This window comes from Sphaerodactylus townsendi, linkage group LG15 (assembly GCF_021028975.2).
Source record: "Sphaerodactylus townsendi isolate TG3544 linkage group LG15, MPM_Stown_v2.3, whole genome shotgun sequence".
Classification (NCBI taxonomy): Eukaryota; Metazoa; Chordata; class Lepidosauria; order Squamata; family Sphaerodactylidae; genus Sphaerodactylus; species Sphaerodactylus townsendi.
This window is the reverse complement of record NC_059439.1, coordinates 38,773,495-38,791,592: the sequence shown is the minus strand read 5'-3', so window position 1 is coordinate 38,791,592 and position 18,098 is coordinate 38,773,495. Positions and strand designations below refer to the sequence as shown.

The 18,098-nt window shown below is 52.1% G+C and overlaps 1 protein-coding gene across 1 annotated transcript in view; it reads right to left on the bottom strand.

Moving 5' to 3' along the window:
• Nucleotides 1-675: 675 nt before the first annotated feature.
• The window catches only part of TNK1 (tyrosine kinase non receptor 1), a 31,562-nt gene continuing 14,139 nt past the window's right edge, over nucleotides 676-18,098 (bottom strand). Inside the window, exons 3-14 of the mRNA XM_048517745.1 lie at nucleotides 17,208-17,281; nucleotides 16,148-16,375; nucleotides 14,581-14,733; nucleotides 11,938-12,206; nucleotides 10,721-10,847; nucleotides 9,014-9,160; nucleotides 7,106-7,200; nucleotides 5,139-5,339; nucleotides 3,612-3,688; nucleotides 3,146-3,498; nucleotides 2,226-2,321; nucleotides 676-1,303 (exon numbers count right to left, since the gene is read on the bottom strand). Coding sequence (XP_048373702.1) covers nucleotides 1,181-1,303; nucleotides 2,226-2,321; nucleotides 3,146-3,498; nucleotides 3,612-3,688; nucleotides 5,139-5,339; nucleotides 7,106-7,200; nucleotides 9,014-9,160; nucleotides 10,721-10,847; nucleotides 11,938-12,206; nucleotides 14,581-14,733; nucleotides 16,148-16,375; nucleotides 17,208-17,281 — 1,943 coding nt within the window. The 3' untranslated portion in view covers nucleotides 676-1,180. The remainder of the gene's footprint in view (nucleotides 1,304-2,225; nucleotides 2,322-3,145; nucleotides 3,499-3,611; nucleotides 3,689-5,138; nucleotides 5,340-7,105; nucleotides 7,201-9,013; nucleotides 9,161-10,720; nucleotides 10,848-11,937; nucleotides 12,207-14,580; nucleotides 14,734-16,147; nucleotides 16,376-17,207; nucleotides 17,282-18,098) is intronic.

Below are 18,098 nucleotides of genomic sequence, written 5' to 3'. Positions count from 1 at the left end.
GACTCTGGTCTGATCCAGCAGGCTAGTTCTTATGTTCTTAAGGCCATTGCTTTCACATCCTGCCTGTGAGCTCCCAAAGGCACCTGGTGGGCCACTGCGAGTAGCAGAGAGCTGGACTAGATGGACTCTGGTCTGATCCAGCAGGCTAGTTCTTATGTTCTTAAGGCCATTGCTTTCACCTCCTGCCTGTGAGCTCCCAAAGGCACCTGGTGGGCCACTGCGAGTAGCAGAGTGCTGGACTAGATGGACTCTGGTCTGATCCAGCAGGCTCTTCTTATGTTCTTAAGGCCCTTGCTTTCACCTCCTGCACGTGAGCTCCCAAAGGCACCTGGTGGGCCACTGCGAGTAGCAGAGAGCTGGACTAGATGGACTCTGGTCTGATCCAGCAGGCTCCTTCTTATGTTCTTAAGGCCCTTGCTTTCACCTCCTGCATGTGAGCTCCCAAAGGCACCTGGTGGGCCACTGCGAGTAGCAGAGTGCTGGACTAGATGGACTCTGGTCTGATCCAGCAGGCTCCTTCTTATGTTCTTAAGGCCCTTGCTTTCACCTCCTGCACGTGAGCTCCCAAAGGCACCTGGTGGGCCACTGCGAGTAGCAGAGAGCTGGACTAGATGGACTCTGGTCTGATCCAGCAGGCTCCTTCTTATGTTCTTAAGGCCCTTGCTTTCACCTCCTGCACGTGAGCTCCCAAAGGCACCTGGTGGGCCACTGCGAGTAGCAGAGTGCTGGACTAGATGGACTCTGGTCTGATCCAGCTGGCTTGTTCTTATGTTCACTGGCCAAATACCTTTGGCCTGTCCAGGGCATCGCAGGCTTTAAAGCAGGGCAGCCGAGGAGACTCTGTACATGCGTGGGGTCGTAGGCACGTAGGTGTTCATTCACGCAGGAGGCTCAGTCCATCAGTCTGTCCCAAGGCCCTCGAAATGGGTGAGAGCGGCCGCGTGGGAGGGTCCGACGCTTTTGGGTGCTGGCCGGATATCTTGGACCGTCAACGTGGCCTGGCGAGCGAGTTGGGTTTGACCTCTCTGGCCAGCCCTCTGGCAAAGACAAGGGCCTTTTCTGTCTGAGTGGAGGGGAGGACCAAGGCACCTCCGGCAGGAGGGAGAGGTCCTTCTCCCCACCAGAGAGCCCCCGGAGGCTGCTTGGGAGAGGTGGAGGCGGATCCCCCTCCAGTCTGGGCTCAGACTCGCAGCCCCCTGCCCAGCACGTAGCGGGAGGCCATGGCCAGGTTCCATCGGTGCCGCTCCAGGATCCGACGGCACTCCTCCCGGGAGTGGGAACTGATGTGGAAGAGCTGCTCCACCTGGGCAGGGGGAGAGGAAGGGGGTGTCAAATCAATGCCACTGCTGGGGGAGGGGGGGGGAGACTGGATCCCCAGCAGTATGGAGGGGGGAAGGTGCAGAAATTGAAGGGAGGAGGAGAAGAAGGAGGAGGAGGAGAAGAAAGAGAAGAAGAAGGAGGAAGAGAAGAAGACGGGGAAGAGGAGGAGAAGGAAGAGGAGGAGGAGGAGGAGAAGGAGAAGAAGACGGGGAAGAGGAGGAGAAGAAGACGGGGAAGAGGAGGAGAAGGAAGAGGAGGAGGAGGAGGAGAAGGAGAAGAAGGGGGAGGAGAAGGAGGAGGAGGGGAAGAGGAGGAGGAGAAGGGGGAGGAGGAGGAGAGGAGGAGAAGAAGAGGAGGAGGAGAAGGAGGAGAAGAAGGAGGAGGAGAAGAAGGAGAAGAGGAGGAGGAGGAGGAGTTTGGATTTATACCCCCCCTTTCTCTCCTGCAGGAGACTCAAAGGGGCTTACAATCTCCTTGCCCTTCCCCCCCCCCCCAACAAACACCCTGTGAGGTGGGTGGGGCTGAGAGAGCTCTGAGAAGCTGTGACTAGCCCAAGGTCACCCAGCTGGCGTGTGTGGGAGTGCCCAGGCTAATCTGAATCCCCCAGAGAAGCCTCCACAGCTCAGGCGGCAGAACGGGGAATCAAACCCGGTTCCTCCAGATTAGATACACGAGCTCTTAACCTCCTACGCCACTGCTGCTGTGCCCCCCCCCCCCCAGTCCTACACACATTTCTGCATGGAAAAGGACACCCCCGAAATGATTCCGTTCCCTCCTGCAATGTAAGGCAGGCGGCAGAACATGAACCCAGCTCTTGGGGGGCTCACATGCTAGACACGAAGGGCGGAACAAGGGGGCAAGGCGCACCCCACAGTGGACAGATTATCAGGAAACCTGGCTGGTACCTTCAGCATCTGGGTGGCTTTCTGTGGGTCCCAGCTGTGCAGCCGCAGGGCTTCGCGACACTCCTCTGTCGTCACTCCGTGGACCCGCTCTTGTATCTGGCATGGGGGGCAGAGCCAAGAGGGGCGGGGGGGTTAGAAGAGGCCTTATCTGGGGCTGCCCTCTCTGCAACTGAAGCCCCTGTCTGTGCATGCATGCTACTATCCTCTTTTTCTAAGGAACCCAGTGGTGGGGTGGGGAATGTACAACAACCCTGCAAGGTAGGTGTGGCAGCGAGAGAGTCGTGGGTGAGTGGCTTCCTAGAGTCTTGATCCCGAGTCTCCCGCACAGGGTTGTTTTCCTTTGCTCAATTTTAATCCCAGCAGAAAAGGAACAGGCAAGAGGTGACGGGACAGGCGCTTCCCTCGCGCTTCCCTCGGTGATGCGGCTGGCCTCCACACGGGTCAGGACCTTTACGGCCTTGGCCCCGGCCTGGTGGAACGCCCTCCCACCAGCTGTCCGGGCCCTGCGGGACCTTGGGGAGTTCCGCAGGGCCTGTAAGACGGAGCTGTTCCGCTGGGCCTTTGGAAGAACCAGCCGCTAATGGTGCCCCCCCGGCCCTCAACACCTGGGCCATTAACCATCTGATGAGACTCGCCATGCCTCCCTTTTTCGTGGGGAGGGAGGGACTTTATGTTATTGGATTGCTGGACGCCACCTCACACTTAAACTTAAATTTTTGAATTTTTAAAATTGGACTAAGACTTGGGAACTTTTATCGCTGCTTTTATATGTTATCATTTTATATTGTATTTTATATGTTGTGCACCGCCCAGAGCCCTTAGGGGATGGGGCGGTATAAAAGTTTAATAAAATAAAATAAATAAAAAATTTCTTAACCCCTTTGTGTCCAGGGCCGTCCCTGGCCGAGGGGCACCCTCACCTCCTTGATTTTCTTCTCTATGTCAGTGATCGGTCGTGGCCCTCCGCCGGGCCCCACGCACGGCCCCACTGCGCCTTTGGGTGCTGTCCGAAGAGGTCGCGGCTCCTTCTCCCTGGCCCCTGGAGGACAGTCCGGTTTGGGCAGGGCCCAGGACGGCAGGGCCGGGTTAGGGAACCGCGCGGCCGGCTTGGGGCCCCGATGCTCAGGAGGCTGGGCTGGCGGGAAAGGGCCCGGGAGGTCACTGAAACGGCGACGGGCGGCGGCCAAGGGGGGGTCTGGCTTGAAGGGGGGGATCCGGGGCTTGCTGCGAAGGATGCTGAATTCAGAAATGGACTCCAAGCTTTTGGAGAGCCCTGGGGGGAGAAAGACGCAGCGAGGGCGTGAGTCCCAGAACAGGGAAGGAGTTCCGCGCTCCCACGTTGCCTCCCTGTTTCTGGGCAGGGGAGCTGGTCGAGGAGATACTCACGTGTCAAGCGCAGGAGCTGCTGAGCCCCAGCTCGCTTCTGGCCGTTGACGTTCCCCCCGGGGGCTTTTGGTTTCTTCCTAGAGGAACAAGCACAGCCCTTCATCAAGGACACTGATAGCCACGTGCTGTAGCCCTTGGTCAGCCCCAGTAGTTCTCTGCTGCCCTCCAATCACAACCTGGCCTATTATGGGACCTGTGCATGGCGCAATTTCATCGGATGCTCACAGGCAGGGCTTGTGTTTGCCATGTTTGCCAAAGCATGGAAGAATTAGGCTGCGTGTGGGAGGAGTGCAGTTTCAAAACTGACCCTTAGGTGGCAGCACGCTACAGTCAAGGGCCCAGCCCCACCTGCAGCCCTTCGCACATGCATGAGGGGGGATGAAGGTATTTCCCCCATCTTGCATGAGGGTTGGCCTGGAATCTGGAAGACCCGGGTCTGAATTTGGAGGGTCGAGTCTGTGGCATTTTACCCCACTCAGGTCTCTCCCAAACCCCACCCTCCCCAAATTGCCAGGAATTTGCCAACCCAGACTTGGTCACCCTAGAGCAGGGGTCTGCAACCTGTGGCTCTCCAGATGTTCATGGACTACAAATCCCATCAGCCCCTGCCAGCATGGCCAATTGGCCCTAGAGCCAGGTGAACTGGGTGGCAACCTGAGGCTCTCCAGATGTTCTGGGTCTGCAACCTGAGGCTCTCCAGATGTTCGCGGACCACAATTCCCATCAGCCCCTGCCAGCATGGCCAATTGGCCCTAGAGCCAGGTGAACTGGGTGGCAACTTGAGCCTCTCCAGATGTTCTGGGTCTGCAACCTGAGGCTCTCCAGATGTTCATGGACCACAATTCCCATCAGCCCCTGCCAGCATGGCCAATTGGCCCTAGAGCCAGGTGAACTGGGTGGCAACTTGAGCCTCTCCAGATGTTCTGGGTCTGCAACCTGAGGCTCTCCAGATGTTCTGGTCTGCAACCTGTGGCTCTCCAGATGTTCGTGGACTACAATTCCCATCAGCCCCCTGCCAGCATGGCCAGTGGCCCTAGAGCCAGGTGAACTGGGTGGCAGCACTCTGAGCCCTCTCCAGATGTTTCTGGGGTCTGCAACCTGAGGCTCTCAGATGTTCATGGACCACAATTTCCCATCAGCCCCTGCCAGCATGGCCAATTGGCCCTAGAGCCAGGTGAACTGGGTGGCAACTTGAGCCTCTCCAGATGTTCTGGGTCTGCAACCTGAGGCTCTCCAGATGTTCATGGACCACAATTCCCATCAGCCCCTGCCAGCATGGCCAATTGGCCCTAGAGCCAGGTGAACTGGGTGGCAACATGAGGCTCTCCAGATGTTCTGGGTCTGCAAACTGAGGCTATCCAGATGTTCATGGACCACAATTCCCATCAGCCCCTGCCAGCATGGCCAATTCGCCCTAGAGCCAGGTGAACTGGGTGGCATCTGCCCACTTCTCTTGGTGCCCGCCCTCAGAACTAGCCCCGGGCTGACAGGTGGGTGTTTGTCGACACGGCTTCTCCGTCCACCTACTCTATCCGGTCTGGTGACCCCCAGCTCCGGTCGGGCTCCACGTCCCCGTGAGCCAAGTGCAGAAAAGAGCTCCGCAGGGGGAGGCTAATGAGGGCCCCCCCAGCAGGGGGCGCCGTTTCTTCCGACTGCACAACAGATGACGGGAAGACGCCAACTTTGAGCGTCCGCTTGTTCTGTCCACGCCAGCTGGACGACTCAGGACTGGAAAAGAGGGCAGAAGAGAGACGGGTGTGACCGAGAAAGCCCCAGAGCATCCCTTCCCCCCACCCCCAGCCCCCAAAAGAGAGTGGTCCCCTTTCCTCCGGGGCTGCTTTGATTGCTCAGCTTTGTGAGCATAAACAGGATGCAAGAGTTAAAATTAAAAAAATACATGAGAGGCTGCCCGGAGCAAAAACAAAACCTCCCTGTGTTAGAATTTAGATTGCAGGCTCCTTGGGGCAGGGCCCTGCCTGGTTTCCAACTTGCTTATTATTTTACTCTGTGAAGGTGCCCTATATACGGATGACGTAATGGAAACAAACTTTTACACACACACACACACACACACACATATCACCTTTTAAAATTATATAAAAACCTCCACCAAGCAACTTGCAAATAAATAAAAACAGCGACACAAGAAATTCGCCAGGCACCGACACTTTATGGATTCCGGCACCTCTTTACCCGTCCTCTTTACCCAGACCTTCAATGTGTCACACACACACACACACACCCTGGGTCCAGCTGGGGGGAGGGTGGGGTGGGGATTTTTAATGATGTTTTTATTGACTGCTTTTCAAGGATGTTTTAATGGTGGTTTTTTAATGTTTATGTTTGTAGGATTGTATGTTTAAAGGGGGCTTTTAACCCCATTATGTAAGTCGCCCTAGGACTTCTGTGTAGGGCGGGGTATAAATAGAATGAACAAACGACCGAACGGATGAAAGGAAGCAAGCAAGCAAGGAAGGATGGCAGGAAGGAAGGAAGGAAGGAAGGAAGGAAGGAAGGAAGGAAGGAAGGAAGGAAGGAAGGAAGGAAGGAAGGAAGGAAGGAAGGAAGGAAGGAAGGAAGGGAGGGAGGGAGGGAGGGAGGGAGGCAGGCAGGCAGGCAGGCAGGCAGGCAGGCAGGCAGGCAGGCAGGCAGGCAGGCAGGCAGGCAGGCAGGCAGGCAGGCAGGAAGGAAGGAAGGAAGGAAGGAAGGAAGGAAGGAAGGAAGGAAGGAAGGAAGGAAGGAAGGAAGGAAGGAAGGAAGGAAGGATTGAATGCCAGCAGCCAAGCAGAAACAAACTGGCAGTTCAAGCCAATGCAATGCAGGGGGGAAAGTCAGGTCTGATAACCTGATGCCTCAAAAAGTACCCCAATGGTACTGCCTGAATCTATGCAAGGCAGACAGTTCATACATGGGAAGCCACCTTAAAAAAAACACCCCCTCCCTTGTCGCCACCGGCCCAAACGGAGAAGCTCTGGTAGAGGTGGAAAGTTGCAGCTAACTTGGGGCGACCCTGTAGGGTTTTCAAGGCAAGAAGAAGGAGGAGGAGGAGGAGGAGTTTGGATGTATACCCCCCCCCTTTCTCTCCTGCAGGAGACTCAAAGGGGCTGACAATCTCCTTGCCCTTCCCCCCTCACAACAAACACCCTGATAGGTGGGTGGGGCTGAGAGAGCTCCGAGAAGCCGTGACTAGCCCAAGGTCACCCAGCTGGCGTGTGTGGGAGGGCACAGGCTAATCTGAATTCCCCAGATAAGCCTCCACGGCTCAGGCGGCAGAGCTGGGAATCAAACCCGGTTCCTCCAGATTAGATACACGAGCTCTTAACCTCCTACGCTATTTGCCCTGGTGTGTCTCTGCGTAGCACTTGTGGCCCCCTGGATCCCAGGAAGGCAGCCCAGCCCGGAGCAGCGTCTGTGCACGGCTTAGCCAGACACGGTCTCCGGTTGAGGCTGGGAGACACCTTCACGGAGGCCCTCCTCCCTGGGTCCGGACTCACCTGCCGTCGATCACCGTGATGGCGTCGTTGGGCTCCAGACGCAACCATCCTGGCTCGTGGAGGTCCTGGGAGGTCTTTACTTCCTTGGGACGGAGCTGGAAGGAGGGGGGGGGAAGGCAGGCTGTGAGCGAGGCACTCCTGAAGAGATGGAGCCCAACGGAGCAGGACAAGGTTGGGGGTTAGGCCAGAACTTGCACAAGTGCGATCCAAGACAAGACAAGGGATACAAATATTCCACCTCTAGTCTATTTCACCTACGTTTGTTCTGCAGAGTTTATGTTTGTTACTCAGCTGGGAAAGCAAGCTAAAAGCAACACCTGGGTGCTGTGTGGTTTCCGGGCTGTATGGCCGTGTTCTAGCAGCATTCTCTCCTGACGTTTCGCCTGCATCTGCTGTATGGCCGTGTTCTAGCAGCATTCTCTCCTGACGTTTCACCTGCATCTGTGGCTGGCATCTTCAGATCCTCTGAAGATGCCAGCCACAGATGCAGGCGAAACGTCAGGAGAGAATGCTGCTAGAACACGGCCATACAGCCCGGAAACCACACAGCACCCAAGTGATTCCGGCCGTGAAAGCCTTCGACAATACATAAAAGCAACACCGTTTGGAGATGAAAATGTTAATTTCGTTTTGCAAAAATACACAACCAGGGATACAGGGCGTTTGGTTAAAATGGGACTGCCCCTCTCTTTGGAGCCACTGAGAGGCTTAGCTAAGCCGTCATAAAAAGCTGGGGCGATATTAAAATGGTATAGAACACCAAAACAACTAGCATACATGATAAAAGGACTTAGTTCCAAATGCTGGCACTGTGGAGACCAAGAGGCATATGATAGCCATATGTGGATAGAATGTGCAGAAGTAAAAAAAATTTGGACAATTGTATTGTTATATATCGAGAAACTGGTGAAGACAAATATTGATTTAAATAATGACTTAATGTTCACGGGTGTAATGGAAGACAGAAGGGTGGATAAACAATATAGTTATATGTATAAAATAATGATTATAGCAGCCCATGCAACAATAGCCTTGGGCTGGAAAGAAAAGAAAAAAATGGACGCTTCAGAGATGGTTAGAATATATCTGGGAACAAGGGACACTTGATATTTTCGATATACTAACCAAAAATAAGACTTGGCAAGATAAACAGAATGAAATTTTGAAGATATGGATAATATACGTGGACTGGATGAAAGAAGCTCGAGTCGACGAAGAAATAGGGGAGAAGAGGCTACAGAGAATGAACTTACTGCTGTTTGTGTGACAAAACTATGAAGAAGAAGTAATGGGGGGAGGGAGAAAAGTATTGTTTGAAAATGTATGAAGAAGGAAAATACTATAAACTGTAAAATTCAAATGATACAATAAAAAAATAAAAAGCTGGGGCCATTTAAAAAAAACCAGACCAACCACAGAATCAGGAAAACAAACGACAGTTCAGCAAGGTAGGCCGGCAAAGAAGTCAGGCTGAAGAGAAACATCTTGACCCCGGGATGAACTCTGGGCAGAGCCGGGCTCACATCCCAAAGCTGAGGCCCTGATGCTTCTGGCCACCCACCCCTACTCAGAAAGCGGAGGCACGACGGTTACCACCTCCAGGTCAGCCATGTTTCTGGGAACCTCCTGCAATTACAATTGATCCCCAGACCGCAGGGCTCAGTTTCCCTAGAGAAAACGGCTGATTTGGAGGGTGGACTTTAGGACTTCACACCTCACTGAGGTCTCTCCCGTAAATCCTGCCCCTCCCAAGCCTCCAACCCCCAAACCCCAGAGTAGGTACACCCAGTTTTGCACCCAAGTGCGAATTCTGAAACATGACCAAGTCCTGCACGGGAAGCAAAACACCAGATGTTTTCCCACGCCACGGTTCTCTCTCGCGCTGGCATTTTCTGCCATCGCTCTCACCTCTTGCAACAAGCCGATGATCTCCCGGAAACGGGGCCGCTCCTCGGGGTTATGGGCCCAGCATTTCAGCGCCAGGGCATAGATGCCGCGGGGGCAGTCATCTGGGCGGTCCAGCCGTCCCCCCTCTCGGTCTATCTTGAGCATGATCTGTAGGCGAAGGGGAGGAAGACGGCTGGTCTGGATCACTCTTCAAACAAATACTCTCTCAAACTTATTGAGTTTGCAAAATCACCAAAACTGCAGTCAATTAACCCCCACTAAAGTCCAAATAAAACCTGCGACGTCCACAGATGAGCAGCCCACGGGGACCAGGAGTTCAGGGGAAAAGACCCAACAAAACAGAAACAGGGGAAGTAAAAAGCCGTGCGAATCCTGCTCGAAAAACTATTTTGGGGCCTCTGTCTACTTTCCACCACTTTCCTCCCCAGTTAGGGAATCCAGCCTAGTTGTTTAAGAACATAAGAACATAAGAACAAGCCAGCTGGATCAGACCAGAGTCCATCTAGTCCAGCTCTCTGCTACTCGCAGTGGCCCACCAGGTGCCTTTGGGAGCTCACCTGCAGGACGTGAAAGCAATGGCCTTCTGCGGCTGTTGCTCCCGAGCACCTGGACTGTTAAGGCATTTGCAATCTCAGATCAAAGAGGATCAAGATTGGTAGCCATAAATTGACTTCTCCTCCATAAATCTGTCCAAGCCCCTTTTAAAGCTATCCAGGTGAGTGGCCATCACCACCTCCTGTGGCAGCATATTCCAAACACCAATCACACGTTGCGTGAAGAAGTGTTTCCTTTTATTAGTCCTAATTCTTCCCCCCAGCATTTTCAATGTATGCCCCCTGGTTCTAGCATTGTGAGAAAGAGAGAAAAATGTCTCTCTGTCCACATTTTCTACCCCATGCATAATTTTATAGACTTCAATCATATCCCCCCTCAGACGCCTCCTCTCCAAACTAAAGAGTCCCAAAAGCTGCAGCCTCTCCTCATAGGGAAGGTGCTCCAGTCCCTCAATCATCCTCGTTGCCCTTCTCTGCACTTTTTCTATCTCTTCAATATCCTTTTTGAGATGTGGTGACCAGAACTGAACACAGTACTCCAAGTGTGGTCGCACCACGGCTTTATATAAGTTTGTATTATATTGTTCTTTTAGTGCACTGTTCAGTAACATTGGTGGCCGTGTGCGCTCTGAATTGGTTTACACTGAATTGGTTTTAGCTGGAAAGAAGTGGCAAACTACCCCATAAAGGGGCTTGCCTATAAAATCACTGCTCGCAGTGGTACCCCAGGGTCGAACACGACTGAAGGGGAAACTGTACCTTTTTACTACTTTACCAGATTGCTGAAAGCATTTTCATATCTGTGGAACACTTTGGATGCTGAAAGGGCTAGGAATGTGTTGGGAAGGCACTCCTGGAGAATCCAGGAGGAGACGGCAATTGCAAGGCAACGAGGGCATAAATTCCCAGGGTTAAGGCCAACGGCCTCATGCTCAGGAATTCTTACAACAGCCCTGTACGACAGGCCACTCTTTTTACCCTCTTATCACATATCTGGAAGGTTTTGCTGGAGGCTCCTGGGCGACTTCCTGGGTGAACGAGATTGGAATCGGTGATATCCAGGTAACACCGCTGAGTGGGACCCAAACAGGTGACTCACCGGCTAAGAGCCTGGGGAGAGACAGAACAGGAAATAGCCCCGATCTCACCTCACCTGACGCCCGGAGAAACCCATCCACGGCTCTTCGCAGTAGGAGAACATCTCCCAGAGGGTGACCCCAAACATCCACACGTCAGACGCACTGGTGAAAATCCCCGTGCGCAAGCTCTCCGGGGCACACCTGGGAGGGAGAGGGAGTGTCAGAACACCAGGGGTTCGAAGCAAAGCAAAGTCTCGTGTGAAAAGCACTGCGAGGGTTTGATTGAGCAGCTCCCCTGCTCCGGATCTTGGCAGGCAAGACCTTAACTCCTCCGCAAAATATGCCTCGCAAACCCCTCGCGGCTCAATCAAGCCCCTGCAGCGCTCTTCCCGCCAGGCTCCTGATTAAAACGAACTTTGCAAAACTTGAGTTTCAGGAGACAGGCGAAAGTTTCTCCGACAGCCGGCTACTCAAAACAAGCTTTGCCAGAGGTCAGCTGCAAGCCAGAACTTGCCAGCAGAAACCTATTCTAAGCCTCCTTAAGAGCTTTAACGTTGAGCAACGCAAAGTTCCACGACACCTATTTTAGCCAAGGTTTGAGAAGGAATGGAGGGCCGGCGGCACATCTGAAGCAAATGAATCTTTTTCCATTTTCAACCTTCTGAACTTACTGCCTGCCCCCCTCCCCCCCCCTAGGAATCTCTAGCCTTTCCTCACACAACAGCCACATCAGCTCCTGTCTCAGGTGGGAATCAAACCCTATTCTCCAGATTAGAGGGCACCTGCTCTTAACCACGCTGGGCCTCCTGCGGTCCTGTTGCAGTCTTGGGAAGGGGGTGAGACAGTGGTGGGATCCAAAAATTTTAGTAACAGGTTCCCATGGTGGTGGGATTCCAACAGTGACGTAGCGCCAATGGGGCTGGGCGGGGCATTCCGGGGGCGTGGCTGGACATTTCAGGGGCGGGGCATTAATAATTTCTCTGTTACTGTAAACAACTCTTACTGTAAACAAAAAGTAAAGAGTCCCCTGGACCCAACAGTAGTTAAAGGGTCCCTCCTCTTACTAGCCGGCAAGCTCCGGGCTACGAGAAAGAAGAAGAGGGGGGAGGCGAGGGCGTGGAGACAGAAAAGCGGACCTAATTAGTAACCCCCTCTCGGCACACACAAATAATTAGTAACCCACTCTCGGGAACTGGTGAGAACCTGCTGGATCCCGCCTCTGGGGTGAGAGTCGCCCCGGACTCGATGTGGGGGTCGGGGGGTAAAGAAGGTCTGGGTTTCAGATTCCTACCAAGCGAACGGGATGCGCCGGTGGGCAGACATGATGTAGCGGTCGCTCTTGCTGGACAGCGGCCGCATGAGCCCGAAATCGCCGATCTTGGCGTGCTCCTCGGAGGCCAAGAGGATGTTGCGTGCCGCCAGGTCCCGGTGGACAAAGAGCTTGGCTTCCAAGTAGGCCATGCCTTTGGCCACCTGCAGGCTGTAGCTCCAGAGCCGGTGCAGAGGGAAGGGCGGGCGGAGGCGGTCGTACAGAGAGCCCAGCGGGGCCAGCTCCGTCACCTACGAGGAGGAGGGGAAGGTGTATGAGGGGTCCTGATCCCAAATCCCACCCGCTTCAAAGGAAGGTGGGTGCCTCTAGCAGCGGTGGCCAGCCTATGGTGCTCCAGATGTTCATGGACTACAATTCCCATCAGCCTGTGCCAGTGTAACCCCCATGCTCAGAATGGGTTGACCCAGAAAGGGGTGGAGACTCAAAGCAGCAGAAGGCTGCAGAGCTCATGTAGTTTGGAGGAGACGAGGCTACCAGACTCGGACCTTGGTTTGTATAAGCCAGGGGTAGGGAACCTGCGGCTCTCCAGATGTTCAGGAACTACAATTCCCATCAGCCCCTACCAGCATGGCCAATTGGCCATGCTGACAGAGGCTGATGGGAATTGCAGTTCCTGAACATCTGGAGAGCCGCAGGTCTACCCCCCAACACCTTGTTAAGGTAACTGCAATGTTGTTGGGAACTACTGGGAAGGTAGTTGTTTGTTTTTGCTATGTTGTAAATGTTGGAGTTTATTGTTTCAGGGCTTCTTTTTGTGTTTGCAATGGGTGAGAGTTCTCCTGGAAACCTTCATCATGTTGAATCCTGTTCACCAAGCCCTTGGAGTCTTCAGGAGTGGGCCACCAGTATATACCATCCGCATTGAAGGTGTTCAATGCTAAATGCGGCTCTCAGCTCCTCTATGGAGCACCTATTTGGATCGGAGCTATAAACAAAAATATAAACACAGCCCAGTCCCGTTTCTTCAACAGCAGTATGGGCTTACCAAATTGCGCGTCATATGCAGCCCTATGTTTAAAACTCGGGCAAATCTCATATGCAACGATGCCCTGGCTGAGAACTTGCAGATACTGGCTACTGATCCACTATTTGCAGGATCACTCCAGTTTGTTACACCCTCATGCTTTCTGGACTATGCAAAATTCTAGGTGGCTGAAACTAGTTGAGGGAAAAATCAACAATCTTGGCTTTTCATTAGAGTCGTTAGTCCCTCTTCCCCTATCAGAAGCATATAGCTGCTTGAAAACTAAGCTATTAGAACAAGAGTATCGGGATATGATAACAGCTGCTGCAGGGAAAACGTGTTCCCCCCCTGGACCCTGCTTATTCCAATTGAACAAGGACACATGGCCAATTATTTACAGTGGATCACCAACCCTAAATTAAGAAGAGCTTTAACACTGGCCAGATTCAATCTAATGCCTTCTATGCTGCTCCATGGCAGATATCAACAAATTGATAAACAGAGGAGGCTATGTCCATGCAATATGGGTCAGGGTGGAGACACTCCATCATACCCCTCTTTCATTGTGTAAGGTTTGCAAAAAATCAGAATGTCACAATCTGCACTTATCCCATTTCTGTATAACAATCTAACTGATGCTCTTAAGATACCTATGCTTTTGAACAACATGGATCCCACAGTGTGTGAGAATGTAGCAAAATTTCTGCTAACAATAATAGACGTAAGGCTAGATGAATACCAACCAATGTCTATGTATTATGACCACATATAGCCAGCAGTAATTTTGCTAGCTTCTGTCAGTATCCGATGACGTTTAAGTGAGTTAACTTAGCTGAAGGAATGTCCTATAGTTACAGAAGGACCATGTATATATTTTAGTATTTAGTATTTTAGTACCAGTGTCTATAATTGTGAGCAATAATGGGCAAATTTTGTATGCTGATTTTGTATGTTTATTTTATGCCAATAAAGGCTTGTGACTAGAGTCTTCAGGAGCCAACCCACTTGCAAAGAAGAATTGGACTTGGCAGTATCAGTAGACTGTAAATACAAGGACTTGAAAATGCAACCTGAACAGGACCTTGAAGTGTGATGCTAAATGTTTGATGTTATATGTTAAGAAAGTAAACCATTTTGTTTTTAAAATTTGTTGTTGCAAACTCATTCCAAGTTCGGCCCCACAGAACCCACAGATAGGAGGTTACACCAGCATGCTGGCAGGGGCTGATGGGAATTGTAGTCCATGAACATCTGGAGCACCATAGGTTGGCCACCCCTGCAGGCCTGCACCTCTTCTTCCTCGCAGGAGCATTTCCCCCAGATCAGTAGCTGGACGGGGGATTCTGCACTTGCAGCCAATGATTTATATCCTGCTTTACTCCCCACCATTGGGATTCAAAGCGGCTTAGAACACTCTCTGCCACTTTCTCACAACAGCCCTGTGAGGCAGGCCAAGCTGAGAGTTTGTGATAGGCTGACGGTCTGGTAGAAGTGGGGATTGGAACCCAGAGGTCCGTTTGGGGTTGCCAGGGCAACAGCAGAATGGCTCAGGACAGCCCCCTGAGACCTTCCCCTCAGGGGCACCAGGGAAAGCCCGGGCCTTCTTTGGCTGCCACCCTCTCCCTGCCCGCCCCGCGTACCATCTTGAGGGGCTGGGTGAGCACCACCCCGTGGAGGCGCAAGAGGTTGGGGTGATCCAGGCAGCACATGGCGTTGACCTCGTTCAGGAAGTCGATGAGGGCGCCCGGATCCGAGGAGACGTCGGAGCGCAGGGACTTTGCCGCCACCAAAATCTGGGGAAAGGACGGGGGGTGGGGTGTTGAGCGAGCACTGGGATTTGGCCCTCCGTCCCATTTCCTCCCACCCTCTTCCGAGGAAATCAGGAAGGCCTGCGAGGCTCTTCCTCTGTTTCGCCCCCACAACAGCCCTGTAAGGTAGGCTAGACAGAGACTCTACAAATTTCCCAACCTGGAGTCAGCCACCCTGAGCAAAGCATACCAGAAATGCATGGTAGCCTTCCCTGTTTTTTTCCAGGCATCTGATACTACCCTGTTTCCCTGAAAATAAGACCTGCCTCGAAAACAAACCCCAGCATGATTGTTCAGGATTTTTGGAGGATGCTTGAAACATAAGCCCTACTCCAAAAATTAGTCCTAGTTACAGATTTCCCCGGTGCAGCTGAGCTGGTCACGTGAGGGGCGCAAAATTACAGAGAAAAATAAGACATCCCCTGAAAATAAGCCCTCATGCATCTTTTGGAGCAAAAATTAATATAAGACTCTGTCTTATTTTTGGGAAAACACGGTAAGAGATACACTGCTCTTAAGCAGGGAGGTTCCATTAATCAACCACAACAAATAGCAATTTACCAATGGCGAATGTCACTGGTAACCAGTGGTGGGATCCAAAAATTTTAGTAACAGGTTCCCATGGTGGTGGGATTCAAACAGTGGCCTAGCACCAATGGGGCTGGGCGGGGCACGACGGGGGCGTGGCCGGGCATTCCGGGGGTGGGGCACTAATAATTTCTCTGTTACTGTAAAAAACTCTTACTGTAAAATAAAAAGTTCCTAATTTCCAGATGGTATCTTTCTGTCCATAATTTAAACTCATTATAGCAAGTCCTATCGTCTCCTGCCAACAGAAACAACTACTTCTCTCCTCTAATTGACTGCCTGTCAAATACTTAATACTTTCATAATTTTGTTTCTAGAAATCAAAAGGAGGAGACTTTCCTTAAACCAGGAACTTGACCCTATTTCTAAAACATGTTTTCAAAACAGCCCAACAGGGAGAATTGTCCCGTTTTCTACCTTTGCTAACCAGCCACAGAGGAAACAACAGGACTTTGTGATTTTTGGACCTAATGGAATTTCTAACGGAAAAGCAGACCCAATTAGTAACCCCCTCTCGGCACACACAAATAATTAGTAGCCCACTCTCGGGAACTGGTGAGAACCTGCTGGATCCCACCTCTGCTGGTAACTGTGAAGGGACTGGTGTGTGTGTGTGTGTGGGGGGGGGATCCTCCATGGGAATGACAACAATTGATTGTGCCCCCTCCCCACTGACTATAGTCAGTCCAGTGGGCTGCTCCCCCCGCCTCCCGGAAGGGCACAAGTGTTTGGGTAAGACATAGCACCCTACCCCCCCAGCAAGAAGGTTGGGTGACAATAAGCTAGCTCGCAAGCCGGACAGAAAACTTACAGTCCCACCGCCGGGGGTGTTCCATTCCGCACGGTGCACCACCCCGAAGCAGCCGTCCCCAAGACGTTCTTGTAGCACCAGGTTCCACTCACTGATAAGGCACTTGAGGGAAACATCAGGGTCCGTACGGGGTGTGGAAGACTGGGGGGTGGTGGAGGAAGGGGTGGTGGCGGAGGTCTGTGGGGTGGGGGCTTCTTCACTTTCTGGACTTTTCATCCCGGTGAACATCTTCGCAGGGACACACAAAAAGGAGGGGAAGATGTGACAACCGCAGTCTCGCCTACGCTAAGCACCCCCGCATTTCCTGCAACCTCAGAAGAGGCAAACCGCTCGAGAGCCCTCCTTCCCAACCATCCCTCCCTCCTGCCTGGCTTTTGGGAGGAACGGTGGCACCCATGCAGCTCCCCTCCCCTGCAGGTGATGTCTGGGAGCAAGCGGACACCCCCAGGGACCCCAATGTGGTACCCACAGGCATTGTAGCACCCAATGACACCTCATCTGGCACCCACCAAGGACTTTTAGAAAGTCACTGAGGCCAATAAAGGTTATGAAACGACTAAAGCCAATGTACTGTCAAAGGCTTTCAATGTCGAATCTTCTGATGTTAGGTTTCTGTTATTGTGAAGCTTTTAGTAGCATTTTCTCCTGACGTTTCGCCTGCATCTTCAGATGCCAGCCACAAATGAAGGCGAAACGTCGGGAGAAAATGCTACTGGAACACGGCCACATAACCCGGAAAACCCACAACTCACTAAGGCCCCGTTGGGACATTTGCCCAGCAAGGCTTGCGACTGGCCACAGGAAATTTGATGGGCTGTTTATACTTTTTAAGACGTTGCTGCTGCAGCAACTACTATTACGGCGCAAAGAACTTCATCGTATGATGGGAGATCAGCGGGGGGCAGCCATTTAGTTGACTCCTGAGGCAGTCATTTCGGGGGAGTCATTTTGTGGCTGCATCCACCGCGTTGGGTGAGAAGTCCAAAGATGCCTTCAGGCTTCTGACGGTCGGGCATCAGTGCCCACCCTCTCTGGGCGAAAGGGATGATAAAGTACCAACCTTGTACACCCAGGACATGGGGCGCTGACCTTGGGGCTTCCGGCGCTTCAGAGCATCTTCTAAGCGTCTCTGTCCTAAACGAAAAGGTTCATAAAGGGGATCAAATTTTCACTCGAGCAAGACCAAAATTCTTTTGCCACATTTCATTTTTTAAATAATATTTGTTATTACTGCTGCATTTACAATAAACGAAAGATACACGAATAAAAGTTAGAAAAACTGTATAACGAAAGTAAAAAATAGAAAGGGACATTAACTTACAAAATAATTTGCAGCATCGGACAGCCTTACAGACAATTTTTCATTTGTCATAATACACAATAATCTTCTCATCGACCTTATAGTTTAGCAGTAAACCCATAACATTTTATCCTTCCATTCCTTCTCTTCTTACCGCAACAAGTTCATTCAAAATTTATTTAGCGTTATTTATTGAGTCCTATTTTCTACCTTTTATTTTCCAGTTACTCAGCTACATTCTTAGACTACCTGAACATAAGAACATAAGAACAAGCCAGCTGGATCAGACCAGAGTCCATCTAGTCCAGCTCTCTGCTACTCGCAGTGGCCCACCAGGTGCCTTTGGGAGCTCACATCCAGGAGGTGAAAGCAAGGGCCTTAAGAACATAAGAACAAGCCAGCTGGATCAGACCAGAGTCCATCTAGTCCAGCACTCTGCTACTCGCAGTGGCCCACCAGGTGCCTTTGGGAGCTCACATCCAGGAGGTGAAAGCAAGGGCCTTAAGAACATAAGAACAAGCCAGCTGGATCAGACCAGAGTCCATCTAGTCCAGCTCTCTGCTACTCGCAGTGGCCCACCAGGTGCCTTTGGGAGCTCACATCCAGGAGGTGAAAGCAATGGCCTTAAGAACATAAGGAAGAGCCTGCTGG